Consider the following 22,803-nt stretch of genomic DNA (forward strand, 5'->3'; position numbering starts at 1 on the left):
TTATCTTGGCTCAAAAATAGTTAACCATTTTCCCCCAAAATCGCCCTGTGTTGTTCTCATGGCATGCAAGTAATGAGCTTTATTTACCTCTGGATTAATAGTGAAGGTTTTAGGTGATTTTCCAACACTAAGAAGATCAAATATTATTTCTTTCATTGCAAAATCCAAACGTTCCTACAAAGTAAAATAGATTGATATGATCATCTCTTTTCTGTTAATACACACAATTTCTTGGCTTTGCACAAGTGCTGGGTATCCTGTCTTAAAAATTAAAAAAAAAAAAAAAGTTTAAAAAATATTCCTTTTTTTCCCCTATTTATTCCTATGATTTTTTTTTTTTTAATATAATACAAGTCAGCACAGCTCCTCTCCTGATACAGCTGAACCATGTCTCCTGAAAAAATTCCCAGACAATTCTGCTCAGGTCAAATGCATTTCCACAAATAAGCTGAACTGGTTTATAAAACTAAAAATTAGGGATAAAGAGAAGCCCTGGGAAGTAAAAAAATATTAAAACGCAAATACAATAAAATAGAAAAAAATTTAACAGTGAAGGGTTCTGTGTCCTACCTCATACCTGTATGACCAAAAGCAAATTGTTTTGGGAGCTGAAGCACAGACAAGTAATTTCTAAGGCAAGAAAACATGTCTCTAATCTATAATGTTATAGAGGAATGAGAGTTTATCTTGTGAGATTGTATCCTGCATTTCAATGTTAGGATAACAGAAGCGCCTAAAATAATACAAACCATAATGCAATAATAACTACACACTACTGCATTCATTGTATATTTTTCTATCTATAGAGGTCAGTCTCCAGGTTAAATATAACTGGATTCTACTGTTCTAATGCTTTGTCCCTTATAAAAATACCATAATGGATATACTAATTATGTTAGTGTACTTATATATATATACACACACACAACAGTGCAATGCAAATGTAAATACCAACCATCATAATGTTCATACAGAAAAGTTACTGAAGTTTAAATAGAATAATTTTGCCACTATTAGAAACACAATGAATTATTTCATTTGTTACACATATTCAGGAAAATTCTAAAACTAACCTTAAATTTACATTTCTTCCAAATAACGTTCATTCTATTATTATAGCTCTAACTAAATGTATTCTTACCTGAGCAATGAACTGAATAATCTTCACAAATATATTCAGAGGTGTGTCTCGTGGGACCACGCTACGCGATCCTTTTGGAAAAAGTGCTGATACAATGCTCATGAGACGGCTATGAGAAGTTAGAAACAAAAAGAAGTTAAAAAAGCCTTTTAAAAGTAACTCCTTATAACAGCACAGGTGTTATAGTCCAAATCTGGAAGTGTGTTTGTGAGGCTACCACAAAATAATACAGAAGCATATGACAGGTAGGACCACCTACAGGAAATAGAGCCCCAGCTGTCACAGGCAGCAGAGCAGTATCACGGGTTCATTTATAACAAGATCCTGTTTTAAACTAGTTACTAATAGTCAGGAGAAGGGGCAAAATCTGAATGACTATACCAAATTCTCATTATGCACATTCATAAAGGAAAACTTTTCATTTCTAGTCCATACTTAGTGATGGCCACTTCATACCATATTTATTCTGGTACCATTAATCCCTTTTAACCTCAATAAATTTCCTGCTTATCTCTCTGCCATCTTCTGTCCCTGAAAAGACAATTCTAGACTCTATTCCTTCTCTTCATCAAAATAATCAAGGTTTTTGTTTTCCCTTTTAAGACAAAATCTTTGGTCCCCTGTTTTCTCCACTAAGGCATCCCTTAGCTGGCTTCAAGATTTCACTAGGTGGGAAAAAATCCGCAACAATCAGTAGTTTAAAATCCTTTGCATAATGAACTTACCTTTGAGTTACAGTGTTGCTTTCACATTTTATTCTAATAACATAAACCCACAATAACCTATATAAAGATTCCAGTGCAACTCGGGACATTTTGGGATCTTTATTCTGTAAAATAAATGAAAAAATACAGTTATTGTTGCCTGTGAGAAACTGAGAAAATTTCTATTTTATACTTTTGAAAATACTTTCTTTTTTTTAAACAATGAAAGCTGATGTGTTTAATACTCACTACAAGTTTTCAATATTTTTCCATAAAAACAACCCTGTATTGTACATTTTCAGTACTACCATAAATTTTTAACTAGCAATTCCATCTCATTTTACTCATCTCTCACTCTGAGGGCAGAGGAGTAACTAAAAAGCAGGTATTCCTCTTGAGATGAACACCAAGATCATATTGCTTTCAAGAACCTTTCTCAGAAAGCCATTGTTAACGAACACCTACTTCATAGCAAACTAATTTATAGTTTGCCTAAAATACTGGAGTAGCTGCTTTGGATCAGGAACAAAATCTAATTCCCTCACTCAGTTTGTGACAGCAGACAGTAGCAGGTACAGAAAAAAAGAATGCAAAACAGGGCAGGCACACAAGGATGCTTCTCTCGGTGTGGCTTCACACAACTCAGCCATTTCCTGCAGGCTGTATTAGTGTTTACCCACTTCCAATGAACTTTTATTTTAACAATTAAACTACCTTTTCTTGAATTAATGTAAAATCCTGCAGCATAATTCAGTTTAAATTATGCACTGGATGAAAAACTATTTTTGTCTTAAAGCTGCTACTAGGAGTTTAGCTTTGCTCCTCTGAGCTCTTAAACTGTGTAGAACAATACCAGCTCCAGAAATCTCCTTTCCAACTAGGGATTCTTGGTGTGTGTATAATCTAGAAGTGTCCAGAAAAACTCCTGGATTTGGCCGTAAGTATAAACTTCTGAATATAATAAACGATTCCCAGTTGTCAACTTTTCAGGCATTGTCTCAATTCAAACTAACAAACCCGAACAAAACTAACAAAAAACCTGACAACTCTGTCCTTCCACAAAGGGTATATAAGTGGACCTAAGACCATACTGTTCAAAAAGAGATGGTCTCATCCTTGGTGCCCTCCTCCACAACCTCAACACTCCCTCTGCGTTAACTCTAGCAATAAGAAAGCCCAACTTGCATCAGTAAGCTGATCAAAATAATTTCACATCCATGCCTGTGCAACAGACTACACAAAGGAGAGTGATTTGGATGGCTTTAACAGACGTGAGTCAGGACTACTGGTTTTGCCAGCAGCTTGAGAGGCTGAAGGTCTATCACAGAATCACAGAGGCAAAAGTGGTACTTCAAAGTCATACAGAAAAGTAACAAACACGACTGACTACCAGAATATTAGAGGGAATAACTTAACCCAGTTTACATCAGTGATAATGCTCTTCTACCCTCCCTTCACGCTCATCCATGTGCTGTGCCATCACCTCTGGATTAGCACACCTCTAAATGGGCAATGGGGAAATTTAGGAAGGTGATCTGGACAAAATCTAACCAGTAAAAATTACGCCTGTCCCTAGTTAGTATTCACACAGACAACTGTCCCACTGTCCAGTTAATTTACCAGCAGTGCTACTGTGAGGAAGAAGCAAAGACAACTGTATGAGAGGGGGAGACTGATAGCTTTCATTTCAATCAACTTAAACAGCAAAACCCCCATGATATTATTACTCACTGTATTTAATTTACAGGCCAACAACTAGTGATGGTCAAAGTAGGCTGGGTAATTCATTGGTACATGTGTTATCAAAGTCTGTCTGAAATGTGGTGCCTAGAACTCAGTAATGCTTTCATTTTCTTATTTCTGATATTCTAAAGGGGAGCTTAATTTATAGATCCATAAGTAAACCAAAAATTTATTATTGGTTTTCAATCATCAAATAAAAAATATGGTAGAGGTAGCAAATATTTTACAATGTGTTAACAACATTCTGTTAGCAGGTGTATCATGCGATATAGCTACTTCTGACTAACTTATAAAGAAAAAGTAATGTATAAGGAGGCATTCACTTTTTAAAAAGAGTTACAAAATAAATCCAGTAGTACTTTTAATATCTAAAACATTGAAAATGTTCATTATCTCTTCCTACAATGAGGAACTAAACAAATATGCTAAAAGAAAATAGCTTTTTGGTCTGATTTATGGCACACTTCCTGTACACTCAGTGCTAATATGTTAGTATTTCCTTTCCTCTTTGACATCACAGCAATTAGAGTAAGGTTGCATAATTCAATAACTTGGTTGAATTTTAGTCTTTTTGGCTGAAGTCTCTCAGATTTTAAAGTACTCTGTTGTTTTTAACACAGCTTTGTTTAAAATCATAAACTTTTAACATAAATTATGATATCAGCACACTATGAAATAAGCTGTAAAGAACAATATCTCTGTTAAAAAACCAAAAAAGTAACAGTAAATATACAGTGGTTTTACATGACACACTAAAATGAGTCAATGAAACAAATCTCAATGACGGCAAGAAACATAACAGCATTTTTCCATGTTAGTCAAATGTAATCACTTACTGAAGAAAGTACTTTTTAATACTGCTGTTAAACTTTGATGTTAAACTTTTCTTCTGTTCTGAACTAAAACAATTTCTACTTTTTAAAACCTGCAAAACCAACAGTGTAAAAGTCTTTCAAGTTAGTGCACTGCAAGTTGTTACAGTAAATCAGTTTCACATTTTTTTATTGTGAAAATGTTTTCAGTTTGCTCGCATGCAAGACACTTTTTGAAATGAATTAACAGAAAAAACCCATACATCTGAATAGGTAGGTTACTTCCAGTGAAAACATGCACTGCTGTTCAGGAAAACCAGCTGTGATACTCATAACCAATCTCATAAAGACACACTTTTACCCCCAAGGAAAAATTCGTATTAGATAATTTTCTGATCTTTCTCCTTTACTTTCTGGTAAGAAAAACACATCTTTGAAACATTAGCTATTCTTAGTCCTGTTGCTTCTTAACAGTACTAACAGCAATTTTACAAAGAAAGGAAAGCACAAAATACAACAAAAAAAAATTAAAAAAAAAATCGAAAGTATTTACATGAGACAAAGCAACATTTCACTGAGTTACAACATATTAACTCACCTGCAGTGTTTCTATTTGTTTTCTGATACTGTTGTTAGATGGCATCTAAATAAAGCAATGTGAGACAGCAAAACATAACAAACATGAGAATGGAAGGCACATGCATGTTAGATGAAAAAAAGCACAAAACCAACAGATAGCTGTCTAGCAAGGACTCTATTCAGTAGAAATCAAGGTTTTGCTACAGTGGAAGAAAACTTTCCTTCAGCTTTCAAGGTTAAACTGTGAGGAACAAAATACTCTTTTTCCACGCAGCAGTGGCGCAGAATGATAGACACTGTTCTCTCCCATTCCAGTAGCTTTCTTAAATGTTCCTTCCTCTCCCCAGAAGAGGTGGTAAAGATACCACAACAACTCAGCTTCACCCATGAATTTATCAACTTTCTTACAAACTTGCTAGAATTCGTCTGTCTAAATACTAGTCAAAAACAGTAAGCAAAATGTTTTACAATACCGATCGAGTATTGTAAAACATACTGCCTGCTGAACAAATTCAGAATTTTGCCCACACCACAGTGTGTAAAAAAATGCCTGCTAGGCTCAATGCTGAAACAGCATCCCAACTGTACAACAAAGCCAGCTATATGCATACCAAAAAATAGCCTCTGGTGTGCTCCTGGTCTAAAGAGACTCTTACAACTCACTTATCTGCAATTTTCATCAGTCCAGACTGCTAGGTTTCCTCCTTTCAACAAGGCTAAGATGTTTTCCCCATACACTAAGCTTGCTTTTGAGGATAATTAAATGTAATGCTCACTGAAACCCAGCATGAGGAGTTTACAAGGGCCATAAATATCACTAGGATTAGGATTCAAAGTACTCTCGAGTTCTTTATCACGTACAGCCCAGCACCACAAGGTAAGGCAGGGTATGAACGCACCGTGCATCGGGTACTGTGGAGCAACAGCGAGGACTGGGTTTTCACACCACGGCAAATGGGAAATTGCTCATTTCTGTCACCAAGGTGTGCCATGGTGTTCATAGCTAGCTAACAGCTTGCACTGGGCAGTCACCAGGGAATAAAGTCAGTGTCAGGAATCCATGGACTATATTACCTCTTGGTGACTTGCTAACATGCCTTCAAAGAATATCCCTGTGGCAGTCTGAGCATTGTCATTATTTCAACTGCTAATTTGTTAATTACATGAAATACAGTAGGGATAGGTGAACCTTTTCAATGCTCTAAGTATCTTCCAGTAACTCTCCAAATTACTTCATTAAATAACAAAGACACTAGTGACAATGGATTTGAAATTCCTTAATTCATTTTACATATTTAAGTAATTGCAAATAAAATAAATTTAGTCATTAGGAAATCAAGAAATAAAATGTGAAAGGGGAAATCTAAAAGACTAAACTGCTGTGAAATTCAGATTTATAAATTAATGAGATTACTTATTACAGAGTGCATGCATTTAATTAGCTTCAGAAACAAAGGAACACATTAATTTGTAAGACACATGAGGACAGTCAGGGTGTATTTTTCAAGATTAAACTCAAAAAAGTTTCTGAGCAAAGAAGGCACCCAAAAAATCAACAGTATTTGGTGTGCCAAATTAAACCAAGTCATAAAATATCCTAAATAACTCATTGATGGCAGAGCATCATAACACTGCAAATTCTGAACTGCAGAAATTCATATGTGGAATTTCTGCTGAATAGAGCCTTACAGTAAATGTGTTAAGCTGTTAGTGGTTAACAAAATTAAGTAAAATATAAAATGCATGCTCAGCAACTACCAGTCAAACTCACTGGCATTTATAGTTTTAATACATCCATTACCAGCAATGGACATTATGCCAGAAAAAGGCAACTCCTAGATTGTAAGAGTTTTTTTAAAAGTTTTAAAAACAAAAGCACAAGCAGCCTCCATAAGCAAAGTAAACCACAAAACAAAAATCAAGGCAAATATTGCAAAAGAACTGCAATGTTAGATGAAAAATATACAAAACCCAACAAGCAACAGAAAGGTGTGAAAGATGTTGTGAGAACAAAATGACCCTTAAAAACAATCCAAGCAGCTAAACCGGTTTCCTTCTGAGTTCATGCTGGTCTACATATTTTACTAATAAGTTTCAGAATTTTCTCTCATACCTAACCAGAATCAGTATTGTCAAGGAGGATCAAAGAATTTATTAATATTTTCAAAATCAGTGCATTAGGCAAAATCATGATTATGTTAATTATAATTAAGGAAAGAGAATGTACAACAATTAATGATACAAGAAAGTCACTTAAAGAAATCACCAATTTCTAAGTACTGTGATGTCTTTATCAACCAACTGCTGTTTACAATGCTATCAATGGAAATCATCAGTTAAAGGGACACTGTAATTTTTTTTTTAAATATGTATCACAGGCTGTAGATATAATGTCTTTCATGGTCTTGCAATTAATTTTCTATTCATTCAATTAGTGAACGAGAAAAACTTTGCACTTCCTATACATTCTACTTAGAAGAGCAGACAAGTCACTTATTTTCTCACATGAAATTTTCACATGAAGAATTACAGCTAGTACTTTCTCCGGCATGAATAGCCCTTATTAGCAGATGTTTCTGCAAATTTTACTCAATAAAAATGATAGTCCCCAAAGGGACCACACCTATTTCCAACATGACACAGCATCACAAAAACGTACTGAGTTTAATACAAACAGAGACTTGAAACATTTATCTTTTTTAGAAAAATATTTCAGTGTCCTTTTAAACAGCCAAATATTCATTGTTTATTTGGCACATGAATTCTGAGAACACATTGGAATAAATACTAGTGATTTGCAACAATTTCTGAATGGAAAAGGATTCTTACCTTTAGATGTGACAAACAGTTCTGCAGGAAAACGTGCCAGTTATTTAAAAAAAACTGTTTCTGACTGACACACAACAGGCAGGTGATCAATGGATACAAAGCCTATGAGTAGGGGGGAAAAAGAATTGATCAAATGGCTCTTCGAAGACCTCCTAAGTCTTGTACATTGAGAATGAGACACACAGTTGGCTCTTGCCTCTCACTGCCACAGTTTTAGCACTGCACAGCAGCCTTGTCCCTGCACTGCGACACACGTGCCAGGCACAGTGCCCTGGGTACAACCTTCGAGCTGTAAGAGCTCAGGGTGTAAGATCGCAGCAGTGGGACCAAGGTGAAGCTCATCCCCTAGCAAAGTCTGATCTTAAACACCAGCTGAGAGCAGGTCTCACCCTCTGTACAATATTCACTCTTTTCCTGGGACCACAAGATTCAATTCATGGAGCCCTACACGCTGGGCAAGTGAACTGCCTTTAAGAATATTCAGGAAAAATATCATCAACTCAGTAAAAACTGAGGCAGACTTCAAGTTGTCAGAAATGTTACTTCTACTTTAAGTGAAGAAGGAAGCAAAACTTAATTTAAGGTCTGTGAATATGCAAAGTATGACTTTGCTTTGCTTTAGTAACATAAGATGTAATAATTTAATACATAATGGTGATTAATACCAAATCTGACTGCAGATCATCTTGTTATGGAGCAAAATTAAAGAATGAGGATGAATAGGTAAACTGTAATCTTGATGCAACAATGTTTCTGACTTCATAAATAAAATAACATTTCGAATACTAACATCAACCACTTCATGTTATTCTTACATAAGGAGTTTAACCACATACAGTGAATATATGCTTTATATATTTATATGTTTGTCCCTAATATGAAAGTGAGAATAAAACATTTTAAATTTACTTGCATTTACTGAATATGCCAATTGAAATGAAAAATTTAGCTCTACATTTCCAGCAAAGTGAAGCAAATCAACTTCAAACATGGCTGTCACATAACAAGAATTAACAAATACTGCATTATTAAGAGATAAAAAAAAAATGTTGGAAAAAGAAACACAAAGTGTATGAAGAGAGAAGAGAAAAAGGCAGAGTAGGGTTATTAAGAGCCTGCTACTTTGCTGGGAAAGTCTTGTCTGACACATCCATCTTTTAATTAAGCATAATTTCAATATATAGACTCCCTGAATGCAAGTTCTTTATAAGAGACATTAGGTTAAATAACTCTGTGCTAAAACCCACTAAAATGATCAAGAACAAGCACTGATTTCAAGACAAATCTCATGTGTGGGATACCAAGAACACATATCCATGAGGAAACAAAGCAAAATTAGAACAAACGCACATACACTATGAGAATTTATACTTAGAACTGAGATGTTAAGATTTAAATTAACACAGCTGTTAGCTTTTCCTCACACAATGTACTAGCTTAAGAGCCTAAGGTGAGCAAAATGAAGTTGAAATATTTCTTTAAAATACCAGTGAATGCTTCTTTCTTGAACTCAATTCAAAGGTAGTCTGATAAAGCATCTCCACAAAATTTTTCAAACATGGCACATTCACTTCATTTTTAACAGCCTATTAAAAAAAATACATACATTAATGGGTTTAAGAATTTATACAGGAGGCAATTTAAATATACATTAAGATGTCCATGAATTCAAGACCATTCAAAAGTTAAATCTCACATTAGGTATGTATTTGAGTGTATTTATCCGAATATAAACAAAAGTATAAGAAATCATGCCATATACTACAACCATACAGTTAGAACAACAATTAAATAAAAAAAAACCTCAGCCCAACAAAACATAATACACATAATTTCATATATTAAAAAAATTATTTTCCATAACTTTTACACTGTTCCCCTCTTCACTGCTCCTTTCTTTTATGTCCTCTAATACTGAAAAATGAAAACTTCAGAAATTATTCACAGGATTACTAGTCAGTCAACCATGTAAGGAGTCTTTGCTCAGCTTTCAGAATAAATGAAACAGATACGTGGAGCCCTACACCTTTTTTACCCACTCTGTTCTTGCATACAGAATAGATTTCCTCCCACAACCCAGACAGCTACATTATTTATCAAAACCTCTGCAAGTCTCTCAGGCTTCTCTCTGGATACATATTAGGATGATCCACTTAAATGTTATTCTCAACCTACTGTTTTATATGGTATTTCTGCTTTATTTATCAAATGGAGGGTTGGGGTGTTAGAGAAAGGATTGGTTTTTTTGGAAGAGATCCTCTGTACTTATAAATTTCCCTAAAACATAAGGTTGTCTTTGTTAGTTTTATTACTTACAGTTATTAATATTATATAAACATTATAACTATATGTATTAACATTATATGTCACGTCCATCTTGCTAAGAACACCCTGAAAACAGTCATGATGGGGAAGCATAAAAATAGTATGTATCACTGTACCGTGTGCAAATCCAAAAAGAAAGAACTGAGAAAGTATTTACGATTTAAATCACTTCCTCCGTACCAAATTATTTATCTTTTGCTAGTCTTAAGCTATAAGTTGATCAGTACCCTGCTAGCCCCACAAGAGAAATCAGTCAGTTGTTGCCAGCACCACAGTGTTGCTTTGGGATATAACCTTACGCTTACAGATAGATCAGCCTTAACTTCCTTCTGTAAAATATGTAAAATATGCTGTGATTTGTCATACCTGCAGGGTTCAAAGCAGGTCGGGTTTTTTCAAATGCCTGAATGACTAAGTAAGAGAATGACAGTAAAGAAGTCTCAGTGCTGAAACCTAACAGCTTCCTCACTTAAGTAATTTTCTGTATCCAAGATACAGAAAAATCTACATTCAATTCTTTCTGTTGCTTCAAAAATATTCAAACTTGCATCTCACATCTTCCAAGAGAATGACTAACCTGCTCAACCGCATCTCAATCTGGGATGGGACTCCTCGCTTCTATTTAAGAAGCTCCATTTGTCTGAAATGATTAGAGACTCCATGAGTCAGAAGGGAAGATCAAGCCTCCCTCACCAACTGTTTATAGGGCTGAGTCAGGTTGTGCCTGTAGGAAGCGGTCACAAGTGCCCTGCACAGCCAGCGTGCCTGCCTCAGTGCCTGCCTCAGTGCCTGCCTCTGCTCCTGCCACCGGAGAGTCCCGTTCCCAAATGCTGCTTATGCCTCATCGTTGTATACACAGTTTTCACTACATTTATGATTCTCCAACCTAATATTTGCATTTACCTAAATGTTAGGTACTTTCACTCTGCATCCCCACTCCAACTGCCAAGAAACTATGGAGTTCAAACAACAAATTGAGTTCACTCTTTAACTGGACAAGAAATTCTTCTCTAGAAGAGTGTAAGTATGCCCTGGTAAGATCAAAACTTCATCCAATAAACAGCTACGAGCAACACCACATCTCTGTAGTTATATCTTATGAAGAAAGATTGTCTCCTTTCTAATTAAAAACAAAAACAAAGCAAAACAAAAACCCTCGAAGATTGAAACTAGGGAAGGGAGAGAAGCATTTCCCCATGGCCCAGAGCAAGGCAAACCATTTGAAAGAGGATGTGAAGTTCAGAGAGATTTATCTTTCTTTTCCCATGAGCTTGCTCAGATGGGATCCCCACCTGGTGTGCTACTCTTTTTAGATCCCATTCTACAAAACAAGACCTACATGTCCCAATTCTCCATATATAGCACAGATATGCCCATATAATCAGTTGCAACAAGGAGCTGTGACCTACCATTTTTTGGGACAGCACTTTAAACACACTGTGGCCTGTGCTAAAACACACCATCTGCTCATACAACTAACATTTTAGACAACAATCACAGTAAGTATCAATCTACTATAAAATTATCTGAGCTTGTAGTAAATGGTCAGCTTAAGGTATGTACACTGAGATGCCACAATTTCATGTTGACCTGTTGAACAAGCTTCATGTAACCGAGCAAAGTAACCCGGGAGGAAGGAAAAGAGTCTGTCTTGACCGAAAGTATTCTCACAAGCAGCATTACACACATTACACACACTGTACATCCAAACACTGTGATGACATTGAGGGGTTTTTCTTGTTTTGGGCTGCTGAGTGAAATTTCCACCCTTAGCTTTAAAACGCACACAGGAGATGACTGACTGCTCTTCCACTGGAAGGACTGGACACAGGAATTATTTTTATTTAATTAGCCAAAACCTACATCCTTCCTTCTTGCATAGGAGACCACACTCTCCTTATCAGATGTTACATACCTCAGTTTATTCTAGAAAGAACTTAACAGGTTTCAGCTAATAAAGAAAAGTCAACAGGACCCTTGAGCAAACAAATATTAAACCAAGGAAATTTCAACTTTTTATAGCATGTATAAAATTACACAGTGCTCTAGTCATAAATGTATCTAGAAAACAGACAATTTTAAAAAGTTCTAAAAAAGGATTGTAAACCAGCTAACACAAACCAACACATTTCCCTTTAACACTGTGTAGGTGCTCGTAATTTACTTAACAGTCACAGAATCCTAGAATGGTTTGGGATGGAAGGGACCTTAAAGATAGACTAGTTCCAGCACCTCTGCCATGGGCAGGGACATCTTTCACTAGAAGAGGTTGCTCAGGGCCCCATTCAACGTGGCCTTGAACACTTCCAGGGATGGGGTACCCACAGCTTCTCTGGGCAACCTGCACCAGTGTTTCACCATTATTATAGTAAAGAATTTCTTCATAAGATGTAATCTAATCCTATCCTCCTTCAGTTTGAAGCCATTCCCCCTTGTCCTACTACTACATGCCCTTGTAAAAAATGTATTACTTTGAGGATTAACTGAAGCAATTTTAACAATGAGAGCCCAACCGAAAGTGGGAGGAACAGTGGGGTGGGGGATTAAAATACTTACAGCAGCCACAGGTATGAGAATTTCCACAAACAAACCAGCAAGGGCATGTTTTATATCTTTATCTTTTACTTCCAGGAAGTACTGAGCACACTCCTTAGTAAGAAAACATCAGAAAAAATATTTAGAAAAAAGAATACAAATGTAACTATGCCATAAAACCTGCTAGCACTATAACATGAGTTGCCTGTTTGAATTTAAAAGAAGCAATGTGTCTAAGTTAGTCTTATATTCCTTGACAATATCAACTTTACAAAACATCAGAAACTTTAAAACCTGTTTCCCCAGCAATTCACCTCAAGAAATTCAAAGGAGAACATTTGTAATACCAGATAGCTATTTACTTTCTACTCAGAATATAAATGTGCACATTTTTCCTCAGATTATTCTGAAGTTTTTAAAAATTAACACTTATCTCTATTAAAAATATTAGAAAATTATAATTTATTTTTATATACTCATTTTCATTTTCAATATGACTTTGCTGTAAAAACAATGTTACAGAGAATTCAGTATTCCAGACACTACAAATAATCCATACACAAGTTTGAACATGCAGTCTCTCTGAAAACTTAGTGAAGTGCTTTTAAAGAAAAGTGTGTCTTGGCATCTCAGCTGCTAAAAGAAGATATATCCAATAATTTTTTTTCCTTTAACATACTACTTTCATAAAGAATAAAAATTATTTGATTGCTACCCATTTTCATTTGGCTTAAATAAATTCATATATCACAGGTTTGCCACATTAGTGAGACAATTGTGAAAGGTTTCTGCTGCAGAGAAACCAATGATTCACACCTCTGAAAACTTAGGAGCCGAACAGAAAAGGATGAAGGACAGCACACAAGTAGAGTGAGTGACTGATCACAGCAAGTGTCATTGTAGTTCCATGAGTTAAACAATCAAAATCATGCTCATCTTGGTTTTCTGTACTATTCATTTACCTGCATGAACTGAAATGATGCTTCAAATTCCTCCACGGGATACATCTTTACTCGAAAAAACTTCATTCCCATAATCAAACTGATGATACTTTGTACTATATGAGGACTCTGTTCTTTTTGTCGCAGTTCCTTTAATTCAGTAACAAATTTCTTCCTAACAGCTTGAAACCTAAACGGGGGATATAGATGGCAATTATCTGCATTCTTAGTTACATTTACATGAGGTCTATAAATTTGATCTGTTTTCTTTAATCTGTAACAGTAACAGCACCTATAGTAAAAGAAACACAAGTAAGATGAACTCTATACTTAAAATCTAGGCATTTAAGAGATCTATTATGATCAGCACATTAGAATATACCTGTTAACTAAACAACAACTGACTGGTAGAAGACCTCCTTTCCCTGCACCTACAAATTGACTGCAAAGTAATTATACTAATAGATTAATTCTTGATTTGTTCAAATTTATTGTGCTGGAACATGAGACAGACACACCAGACTACACTTGACTACACTTGAAACTTACAGTAGTAGTTACGGGGGACATTAATAAAAGCAACTATATTAAATAGTCTTTAAATCTATATTGTCTTTTTCCCAAACACAGAAGGAGTCAGAGACTGAGCTTACTTTGATTGAGCAAGAACCCCTGTCACTTCTGCATATAAATCTGCAATAATATGCACATTCCCAGTGTTGGTTCCTGAATACCTAAAGAGAAAAACACAAAAAACCAAAACACAATAAAAGTAAAAAAAAAAGTTAAATATAATTTTTTTCTTCTAAGCCCCCAAGCAAGTTTTTAATTACAAACAAAAAGTCTGTTCCATAGCAAGGCAGATTATTACCATATAAATGAAAATCAAACTTAAATGCATGGGTGATTTGTAAAGTGATGGAGTCCCATTTCTCACTTCATAAGAAATGTATTCTGGATAGGAAGTTATCCAAACTCAGACTTTTCTTATTCTGTCTGGCTACGTAAATCATTCTGGATATTCTAAGTAAAATAAACTCTGCCTTATACTGAACGCACTTGTGTTCTTTCAAGATATGTTTTCAATTTAAAGACATCAACCACCGTTCATTTATAGTATTTTCACCACCATGTTACATGTGCGGCAAAGGAGAACAACCACAACAATCAAGCACAGGCTGGAAATACACACAAAATATTTTAAAGTACACAAGTGAAACTTACCCTTCCTTATGTTTAAAGTGCTTAAAAGCCAAGTTTAGAACTTCATGTACTAAAGGATCTGGCACTGGATGAACAGGTATCTGAAATGTAGATATCATTTATATGTATGTATGAAACGAGTAAACAGTACTGTGAGATGCACCACCGAAATCTCTCCCACTAGTGTCATCCTTAGCTGGCATATCATAAAGTTAATTCTGCAATATATGAACATTTACACAATCTGCATTGGCATTTTTCTAAATTATTTTGCATGATGGTTCTTAGGGATTAAATTAATGACAAAATAAACCACAGTTAAGTAAATACTGTGAATTTATCATCAAAATTTATCAGACAAGGTTAACTATGCCTCTTTTCACACTTCCTTTTCTGTGTGGTGTTACTACTACAGATTTAATCTCAAAAACGAAAATAATGCAGAAGTGATGATCATCTTCATTCTACACTTTCTGCAGATGAAAGCATTCAAAACATATACAAATCTTCCTAGCAGTAAGTAACAATTTCGTGAGAATCAAAACTAAGCATTGGAATGCTCTTTATTTTACTGAGGTTCTCTTTGACATCACCACCTTTCTCGGACTTAAAGCTAAACTTCTTCTTTAAAAACCAAATGTAGTCTTTAAAAAAGCACTACATATGAATATGAAGCCATAATATCTTGAAAGTTTCAAAGCAATTTAGGTAGGGACTAGGATAACCCTACTACACATTACTATTTAAGTGTTTAAGATTTTCACTAAAATATATTAGATTATTCTCTTGTCTATAAAAAACTAAGCACTTACTGACTGAGAATTTCATGCTCTTCTGCATCAAGAAAGCTTTTTATCCAGAAACTTCTAGTTACTGGAACTGGATCTTTACATGCATATTGATACAAGGAGTAACATGTAATTTAAACAAAAGATTTCTGTTCCTATATGGGTCATGTCTGTCACCCTCTCACCATCTGCTCTGTGTCTATTACTGAAAGAACTGGATCATATCCTTTGCATCCTCTAAAACTGGTTGTTAAGATTTACACAGTGATAGGACTCGCATGAAGAGAAGAAGATGGAGGTAATGTGAATGTAAATGTGTTTATTGATAAAAAGCCATCTTTTCTGTGATGTTGGACTGCCTAACTGCAGATTCACATTACAGGAAGAACACACAAACCCTCCTTTAGATAACTTTTAGTATTAAATTAATCAAAAGATTCTCTTAAGTGGTGCATCTATGTTTAGTGGCCCATTGCAGATCCTTATCCTTAACAGAAATATCCTTATCAGAAAAGTATTTGTCTTGTCTGGAGAAAATGGATGAGAGACTCTTCAAGCCTCTCTTCAAGACCAAACTCTGGCACTTCTCCTGACATCTGAATCACTGGCAACATTTGCTCTACTCAATAGAAAAACTAATACCCGTTCAAAGTACAGAAGCCACCCATACAACCCTGCAATCCTAAATAATCTATTCCATTTCACTTTTTCTTTTGCACTGATTGAAAATTTAGGCAGGAAGAGAGCATGATCTAAAGATTTTCTGTAAAACACCAACACACAAGAGTTTGATGGTTTTGCTACTGTTCTCTATATATCTGTGCAAGCAGTATGGGAACATTATTCTGGATGATTAGCTGGTGTCTCAGAGAAGGACAGGCAGCTCTTTCATGGTAGTGTTTTCAGTTTCCCCCTGTATCACAAACACAACCACATAGACAAAAATCTCCTACAAATTATTTGCAAACTAAAACTGCCCTTGCTTTACTTAGTAGAGAAAAGGCCATTTAATTTGCATGTACCTACACTTAAAAGACATAAACTACTTAAGTACATGAAGTTTGCTTCAATTCCACTCATGTTTCAAAACATTTCTTACAATAATCTTTTTCTCCTCTCAAAGAACATGAGAAAAAATGATGTCACTTGAAGCCAAACCCTATCCTCTTGTCCAAATACCCATGCAAATTTTATATTAACAGAAATTGCTTGTAACATTATCTAACACGACATGCTAAGGTCAAGCAAAATTACATGCCCTTTTTAGTATTTTTGAAGTGACGTTTTAATCTTGTCATTCAATGACTGCACACTGTATTGCAAAAAACATTTAAAAAGACAAAAGGTACTGAACATAAATAAACTTATTTTTTACAGTTTTTCTTTTTGCAGTACATGCAGTTTTCCAAGACATATGAACTGAGATAATGCAAACATGTAAAGAAAAGACAGGAGAAGCCAAAGGTTTTATGTAGCTGAGAGTATAATGACAGCCTCGCATATGCTCATCATAGATATGCTCTAGCTTTTAATATAAAAATTTAAAGGAGACAGTTAAAAACAGCATTAAAAGCAAATTATTAATATTAATTGCCAAAGGAAAAGAGCTTACCTGTTTTAGAACCTCTATTAAAACTAAACAAAAAATGAAATCTACAGCTAAGTCCCTCCTTTCAAGTAGATAATCTCTTTCACGCTGTTGCTCATCCCTAAAACAAGAAATCAAGAACACAGGTATCAATACACAAGACTGAACCCAAACATTGCAGAGATAATGACTGCATTGCCTTTCATGTAATCACTGCTGCACATGTATATAAAATGGATTGCTGGAAAGGGACCTGTCAACAACCAAAACAATTTGAAAAGGGATAACCTAGCCTGGAATTACCAGTATCCAACTTCCCTCTGTATATCCAAACCAAAACCATTAAGTCACTTTATGCTTATCATCTAGGCAAATTGAATACACCACCTCAATGAAGTCTGTGCTCTTTTTACATGGATTTAGGTAATGACAGATCCAAATGCAACATCCTTGTCACAGAAGTACAAAGCACATGTTTTTTGAGAAAGCATGCAAAAATCAAACAGACTTTTGCAAGGAAAACTCTTACCCCTTTGATTTTGTGCTTGACCGAGGTCTGTATTCGTAAGATTCATCTTCTGTTCCATTTTGACGCCTGTACCAGTCAAACAAGGTGCGTAGTAAGGAGGGGAGACAGTGCTCTGCTACTGAGCTCATAGAGCTTATCAACTGAAAAAAGAAGTAAGAAAAATACTTTAGCATGATAAAGCAATTAAAATCCTAGATTTATAATCATTATTTCAAATTGGTTTTTTTAATGGAACTTTACAAAGTGGCAACGTTATGTTCTTTTCACTTAGGACAATTACTGTAAACATTACACACCAAGTCCATTATTATAATAAATATTAGTAGACAAAGTGTTCCAAAGCTCACAGGGATTACAGAACAACAAATTTATACAGATAACCTCTATAAAACCATTGAGAAACTGCAGAGGTTTTAGGATGTCCGTGAATGTTGTTGTACATATCTCTGAAGTATATGTACCTCCACATTACAAAGGACAGACAAGACCAAACTTTCCTAAACTGAGGAGTATGTAACCTTCAAAAACCTGCTTATTTGGTTATTATATAAACAAAAGTGAGAGCCTTTTATATATTCTATACTAACTTTAATACATTTGACTGACGTAGATCTCAAGCTATATTTACTTTTGGCATAACTCCTCTATCTACTGCTTTCTGTCATACAAGAAGTAAACTTATTGTGAAACAAATGTGGCAACAGAAACCATTATAGAAGGAAGACTTCAGGATGTTATGAAACTTAAATTCTCTAACCTTCCTTTAACTACCAACTTTAACAGCATTCCTAAGTGCCCAAGCTTGGAAAGGAGAAGAATGACTGAAGACAGCGTAACGCCATTATGAACTCCCTTGCAGGAGGCAGCAGGGAGCAAGCCCATCCCCAGGACACAGGCTGGAAAAGGAGAGTTACCACATTGTTCACTGATGCCATGTATTAATTACCTCTTGCATCGTTCAAATAAGAGGTTTCAACAGAATCCATCCTCATGCCATAACTTATCTATTATTCGCTATTCCAGAAAATTAATATAACATTAATGCTGTTATTTCTTTGTCCTCATTTGAACCATCTTGGGTTTTTTCACTTGAGGAAGGGATGGGGACAGGTTAACCTGAGGGAAACCTCAGGAGGACCTCTTTCAACCTTCTGAATGCTTTACTCAGCTTGTTAACCAGTCAACTAGTTAGGTTACAAGAATTAAATAGCATTCTTGATTCTCTGAAAAATCCCTTCATTAGATAAACAAATGGAGAAGCTTCCTCAAAATAAGTAAAATAATATTCTTATTCTCTAAGCTCACAAAATTTTAAATTCCAGTATACAACATAAACTACATTTGTTCCAGATCTGAATAGGAACCAGATTTCATTAAGATTTTTTTACTAGAATGATGAGATTTTTTTTTTCCCTATTATTGTTGTCTGTCAATAGGACACTCACTAGAAAAAGATTCAGTGGAAAAACTAGGCATGGCTGTTGCAGGAGGGGCACGTACATTGAGCTAACTGCACAAAAAGATGCAGGCAGTTATTGCAGGCAACACAAAACCATACAAAGTCTTTTTAACATAAAGAAACAGAAGGTGGAAATGTTCTGTAGCATTATTACAATGCCTCAGAACAAAGGCTAAATGTTAAGAATTTCTTCATTCTTATACTAATATATGCTGAAATCTTTACGACTGCTTTGCAAACTAAGTGTGTTTTAATCCTGTTTCTTCTGCACCAACACCCATACAAAATAAATACCCAATCAACCAGTCAGCCTACATCAGACTTCTAGAAGTGGACAGTAAAAACCAGCCCAATGTTACCATTTTAAAAATAGTCTCTGATCAGAAATAAATCGGTATATGGTAAAAATGAATTGGATAAATTAAGAGAATTTTTTGATGTGGCAGGGGTCTGACAAACCTCCTTGGGAAGAAAAATAATAGTAAAAATTTGTGAAAAAGGAGGAGAGGAAATAAAACCAAATTTGAGACACCTGTGGGCTACTATTAAAACCCTTACATTTCAGTAAGTGGAAATATCAGAAAAATAGAACTTAAATGACTCATTCATACTGATAAAGCTTTGGAATATCTTCACTGAGATTTCATATGCACGAAATGCCTGCTGTTTGTATTAGCTTGGGGTACTCAAACATCTCCATTGACCTCTAGCCATGAGCAGCCATCACAAGATAAAAGCATTAATATATTTGAGGAAAAAAACCCAGAAAACAAAAGAACAAACCCCTCTTATGACTTGCTAAACTGAAGATATTAGACTCAGTATAAAATCATCAACGTAACTGGAACTCTTAGAATGAAAACTAAACTTGAAGAAGAGATCTATGACAACCACAGCAATCCAAAATGTGTTTTTCCTTCAGAATTTACTGTCAATTCCCATATCCCAAATAACCTAAACACTGGGTAATACATTAATTTCTCTTTCTCTAAAACTAACAGACTCTCTTTCCCCAGAAACGATTATATATCTCATACATTGCACAGAGCTATGTTCATACAGCAGCTACACACACAACAGGACAGGAATGGATTAAGTGAACACTAAAGTTACCCTGTGCTGTCAATGTAAAATGACTCTGCAAAGCAATTCTAACCCCCTTGCCCTCCTTCTGAACTGATGGGTTTATCAGCAGAAGAAAAAGAAGTAAGCTGCATTTTGAGCTTTACTAAACTTGGGTTTTGCCGTGAGTTTACAGAGTTTATTAATACTACTACCATTTACAGATGTTCCAGTAGTTAGGCAATTTACACTGTCTTCCACAGACACAAGTTGTATCAAATGCAATGAAAAATGTCATTGGTGAAGTTCCAAACCCAGAAACTACTAGCATTATCATACATTTTCCTCTTGAAATGAAAAGTCAGTTTTACATAATAATTACTTATTTCCTGACAAGTTTTGCATCTTTAGCATTCTAATGAAGGCACTGGAATTACCACATTATATAGCTACTATGCAGAACATAAGCTATTTTTTATTTAAAATAATTACCATACCGCTTGGATACTAAATTCAAGATCATCATATAAAAACAAATAAGAAGTTCTTATATAAGAAATACACATTATATTTTTTAAGTATTTGTTATGTAAGAAAACCCTTTTATTTTAGCACTACATTATGCCTATGTTGAAATCAGCAATCTAGACAAAGCGCTCCTGCAATACCCAAGAGGACAGGGCTGCACCAGTCATCGTGACGTATATTTCAATTCCTCAGAGTGAAACAGCAGATCCTGCTCGAGTCTTAAAAGGCCACAACACATTGCTAATTGCTTCACATAACATACCCAATAGTACAGTGAGAGGTAAAAAGAGACAGATGAAAAATTACAGTAAGACGCTAGAGCCCCAATGTTATGGCCAAAATCCTGATCCTAAAAACATTGCTCAAGTTGTGCCTAATCCTGACCAAGTCTGACCCTCAGACACATCTGCTTTCAGTTACTGAGATAGCTAAGATAGGCTTCTGTGTGAGCATAAAGTTTTGGTGTCTTAGGACAAGAGTAGGAAATTGCCAAGTCTGATTCCTACAACAAACAAAAAAGGGAAAATACAAGCTATTTCAGTTTCAAGCTGTACAAGCAAAAATATTTTAAGAACTGCAATATATGCTCTGTCAAAAAATTCCTGTCCGGTAGCTTCTTGATGTGCTAGGAATGATAAAGTGCTGGTACTAAAAAGAAAAATTTTTAATAGTTCACAAGTGAAACAATATACAAATTTCCTTCTCATTTTCCAAAATTTCATTTCTTTAAGGTAAATTTATATTTTTGTTCCAAATAAGAACTCAAACCACAAATAGAAGAATTGTAATGTTTGAAAATTAAAAACTATTGATTATGCACACTTGGTTTTAATAGCAACCCTTTTGGTCTGGTTATGGTTCCCACAAAAATTACTTATAATCCCATTAAAAAGCTATTTTACTTATTCATTGTAGGGACAGGCAACACTACATGTCTTCCTCCTCCGTCCCTCTTCTCATTGCTTACTGAGCTGCGAGAACAAGTGTTAATTAGACACCTCCTAGTCCCTGAGTCCCTTTTGTGTTCCAATCATGTTCTCTTTATTCACAAAGTACACTTACTAGCTCAGACATTGTATCAGTCACTTTTTAGACCCGAATTCCTAGCCCCAGGAAGACCTCTGGGTGAAGAAGGTTGGCCCAGCAACAGCTCTAGCTTCTCTGCTGGATGCTGTGGCTGTGCACTCTCGATCCTCCTCACTCCCACACTTTGCCAATCTCTTTTTAAATCTGTAATCTTCTGCACTGCTGGAGAATTGTTCTTAATAAAGGTTTCATATATCAAGCAATGAAGAGAGAAGCAATCTTAATTCCTTCTGCCAAACAATGTTCAAAATTCCCTATCAAAATTCACAATCCTTGTCATCATCAGGCAGCCATTCAGCTCTAACTCTCTAAAGCAGTTTTTCAGTAGCACTAACATTCAGATCTTGATGAATCCAAAGTAGATTACAAATAACAAAAGAACAAAATAAGAACTCATACACATACACACACACATATATACAGACAGAAAACAAATTTTTGAAAGTACTGTATTTTCAGGAAAATTAGTTTATTTCTATACTACAAGATTTTAAAAGTCACATGCTTTATTTTTTTATACTTCATTCAGCCTATTTTTAGAACCTCTATGTAGTTTAATACATGACTACTAGTGATTTATAAGAACCATCCTTAAGTGAGGAAAAACATGGCAGTAGGAAGGTGGAGACAGAGTTAGTAGAAAAATTAGAAACAGTACTGATTTACATATTTCCTTAGATAATTCCTATCATTCATATTATTTAGGTTTTGCTCAGCTTTAAAACAACTATAACATACTGCAGCTAACAAAGAATTTATATCCTTCCCCCTTACCCATTTCCCTTGCTTTCAAGTAAACTTCCATTTCGGAAATAATGGCAGCAGGTTAGGTTAGAAGATATTAAAAAGCTATGGGAGGTTTGTGGTGGTGGATTTTTGTTTTTCTGTTGAAAAGAAAATCATAAAACAAATATTACATGTTACTAATAGATTGTTTTTTGGGAGGAGAGA

General features: G+C 35.1%; 1 protein-coding gene across 5 annotated transcripts in view; it reads right to left on the reverse strand.

Annotated features, from left to right (window-relative positions):
* FRYL (FRY like transcription coactivator) overlaps window positions 1–22,803 on the reverse strand; it is a 122,714-nt gene that overhangs the window by 67,107 nt on the left and 32,804 nt on the right. For 4 of the 5 annotated variants that reach the window (XM_050337577.1, XM_050337576.1, XM_050337575.1 and 1 more), the window contains exons 4-14: window positions 17,718–17,857; window positions 17,213–17,309; window positions 14,834–14,913; window positions 14,263–14,343; window positions 13,631–13,799; window positions 12,690–12,782; window positions 9,296–9,394; window positions 7,809–7,910; window positions 1,867–1,970; window positions 1,142–1,250; window positions 88–174 (exon numbers count right to left, since the gene is read on the reverse strand). In XM_050337577.1, coding sequence (XP_050193534.1) covers window positions 88–174; window positions 1,142–1,250; window positions 1,867–1,970; window positions 7,809–7,910; window positions 9,296–9,394; window positions 12,690–12,782; window positions 13,631–13,799; window positions 14,263–14,343; window positions 14,834–14,913; window positions 17,213–17,309; window positions 17,718–17,857 — 1,161 coding nt within the window. Of the gene's footprint in view, window positions 1–87; window positions 175–1,141; window positions 1,251–1,866; window positions 1,971–4,998; window positions 5,044–7,808; window positions 7,911–9,295; window positions 9,395–12,689; window positions 12,783–13,630; window positions 13,800–14,262; window positions 14,344–14,833; window positions 14,914–17,212; window positions 17,310–17,717; window positions 17,858–22,803 lie in introns of all 5 variants that reach the window. The other variant, XM_050337573.1, reaches the window with a different exon arrangement.

The sequence above is a fragment of the Myiozetetes cayanensis genome, unplaced genomic scaffold (genome assembly GCF_022539395.1).
Source record: "Myiozetetes cayanensis isolate MyiCay16 unplaced genomic scaffold, myiCay2020 scf7, whole genome shotgun sequence".
In the NCBI taxonomy this organism is placed as follows: Eukaryota; Metazoa; Chordata; class Aves; order Passeriformes; family Tyrannidae; genus Myiozetetes; species Myiozetetes cayanensis.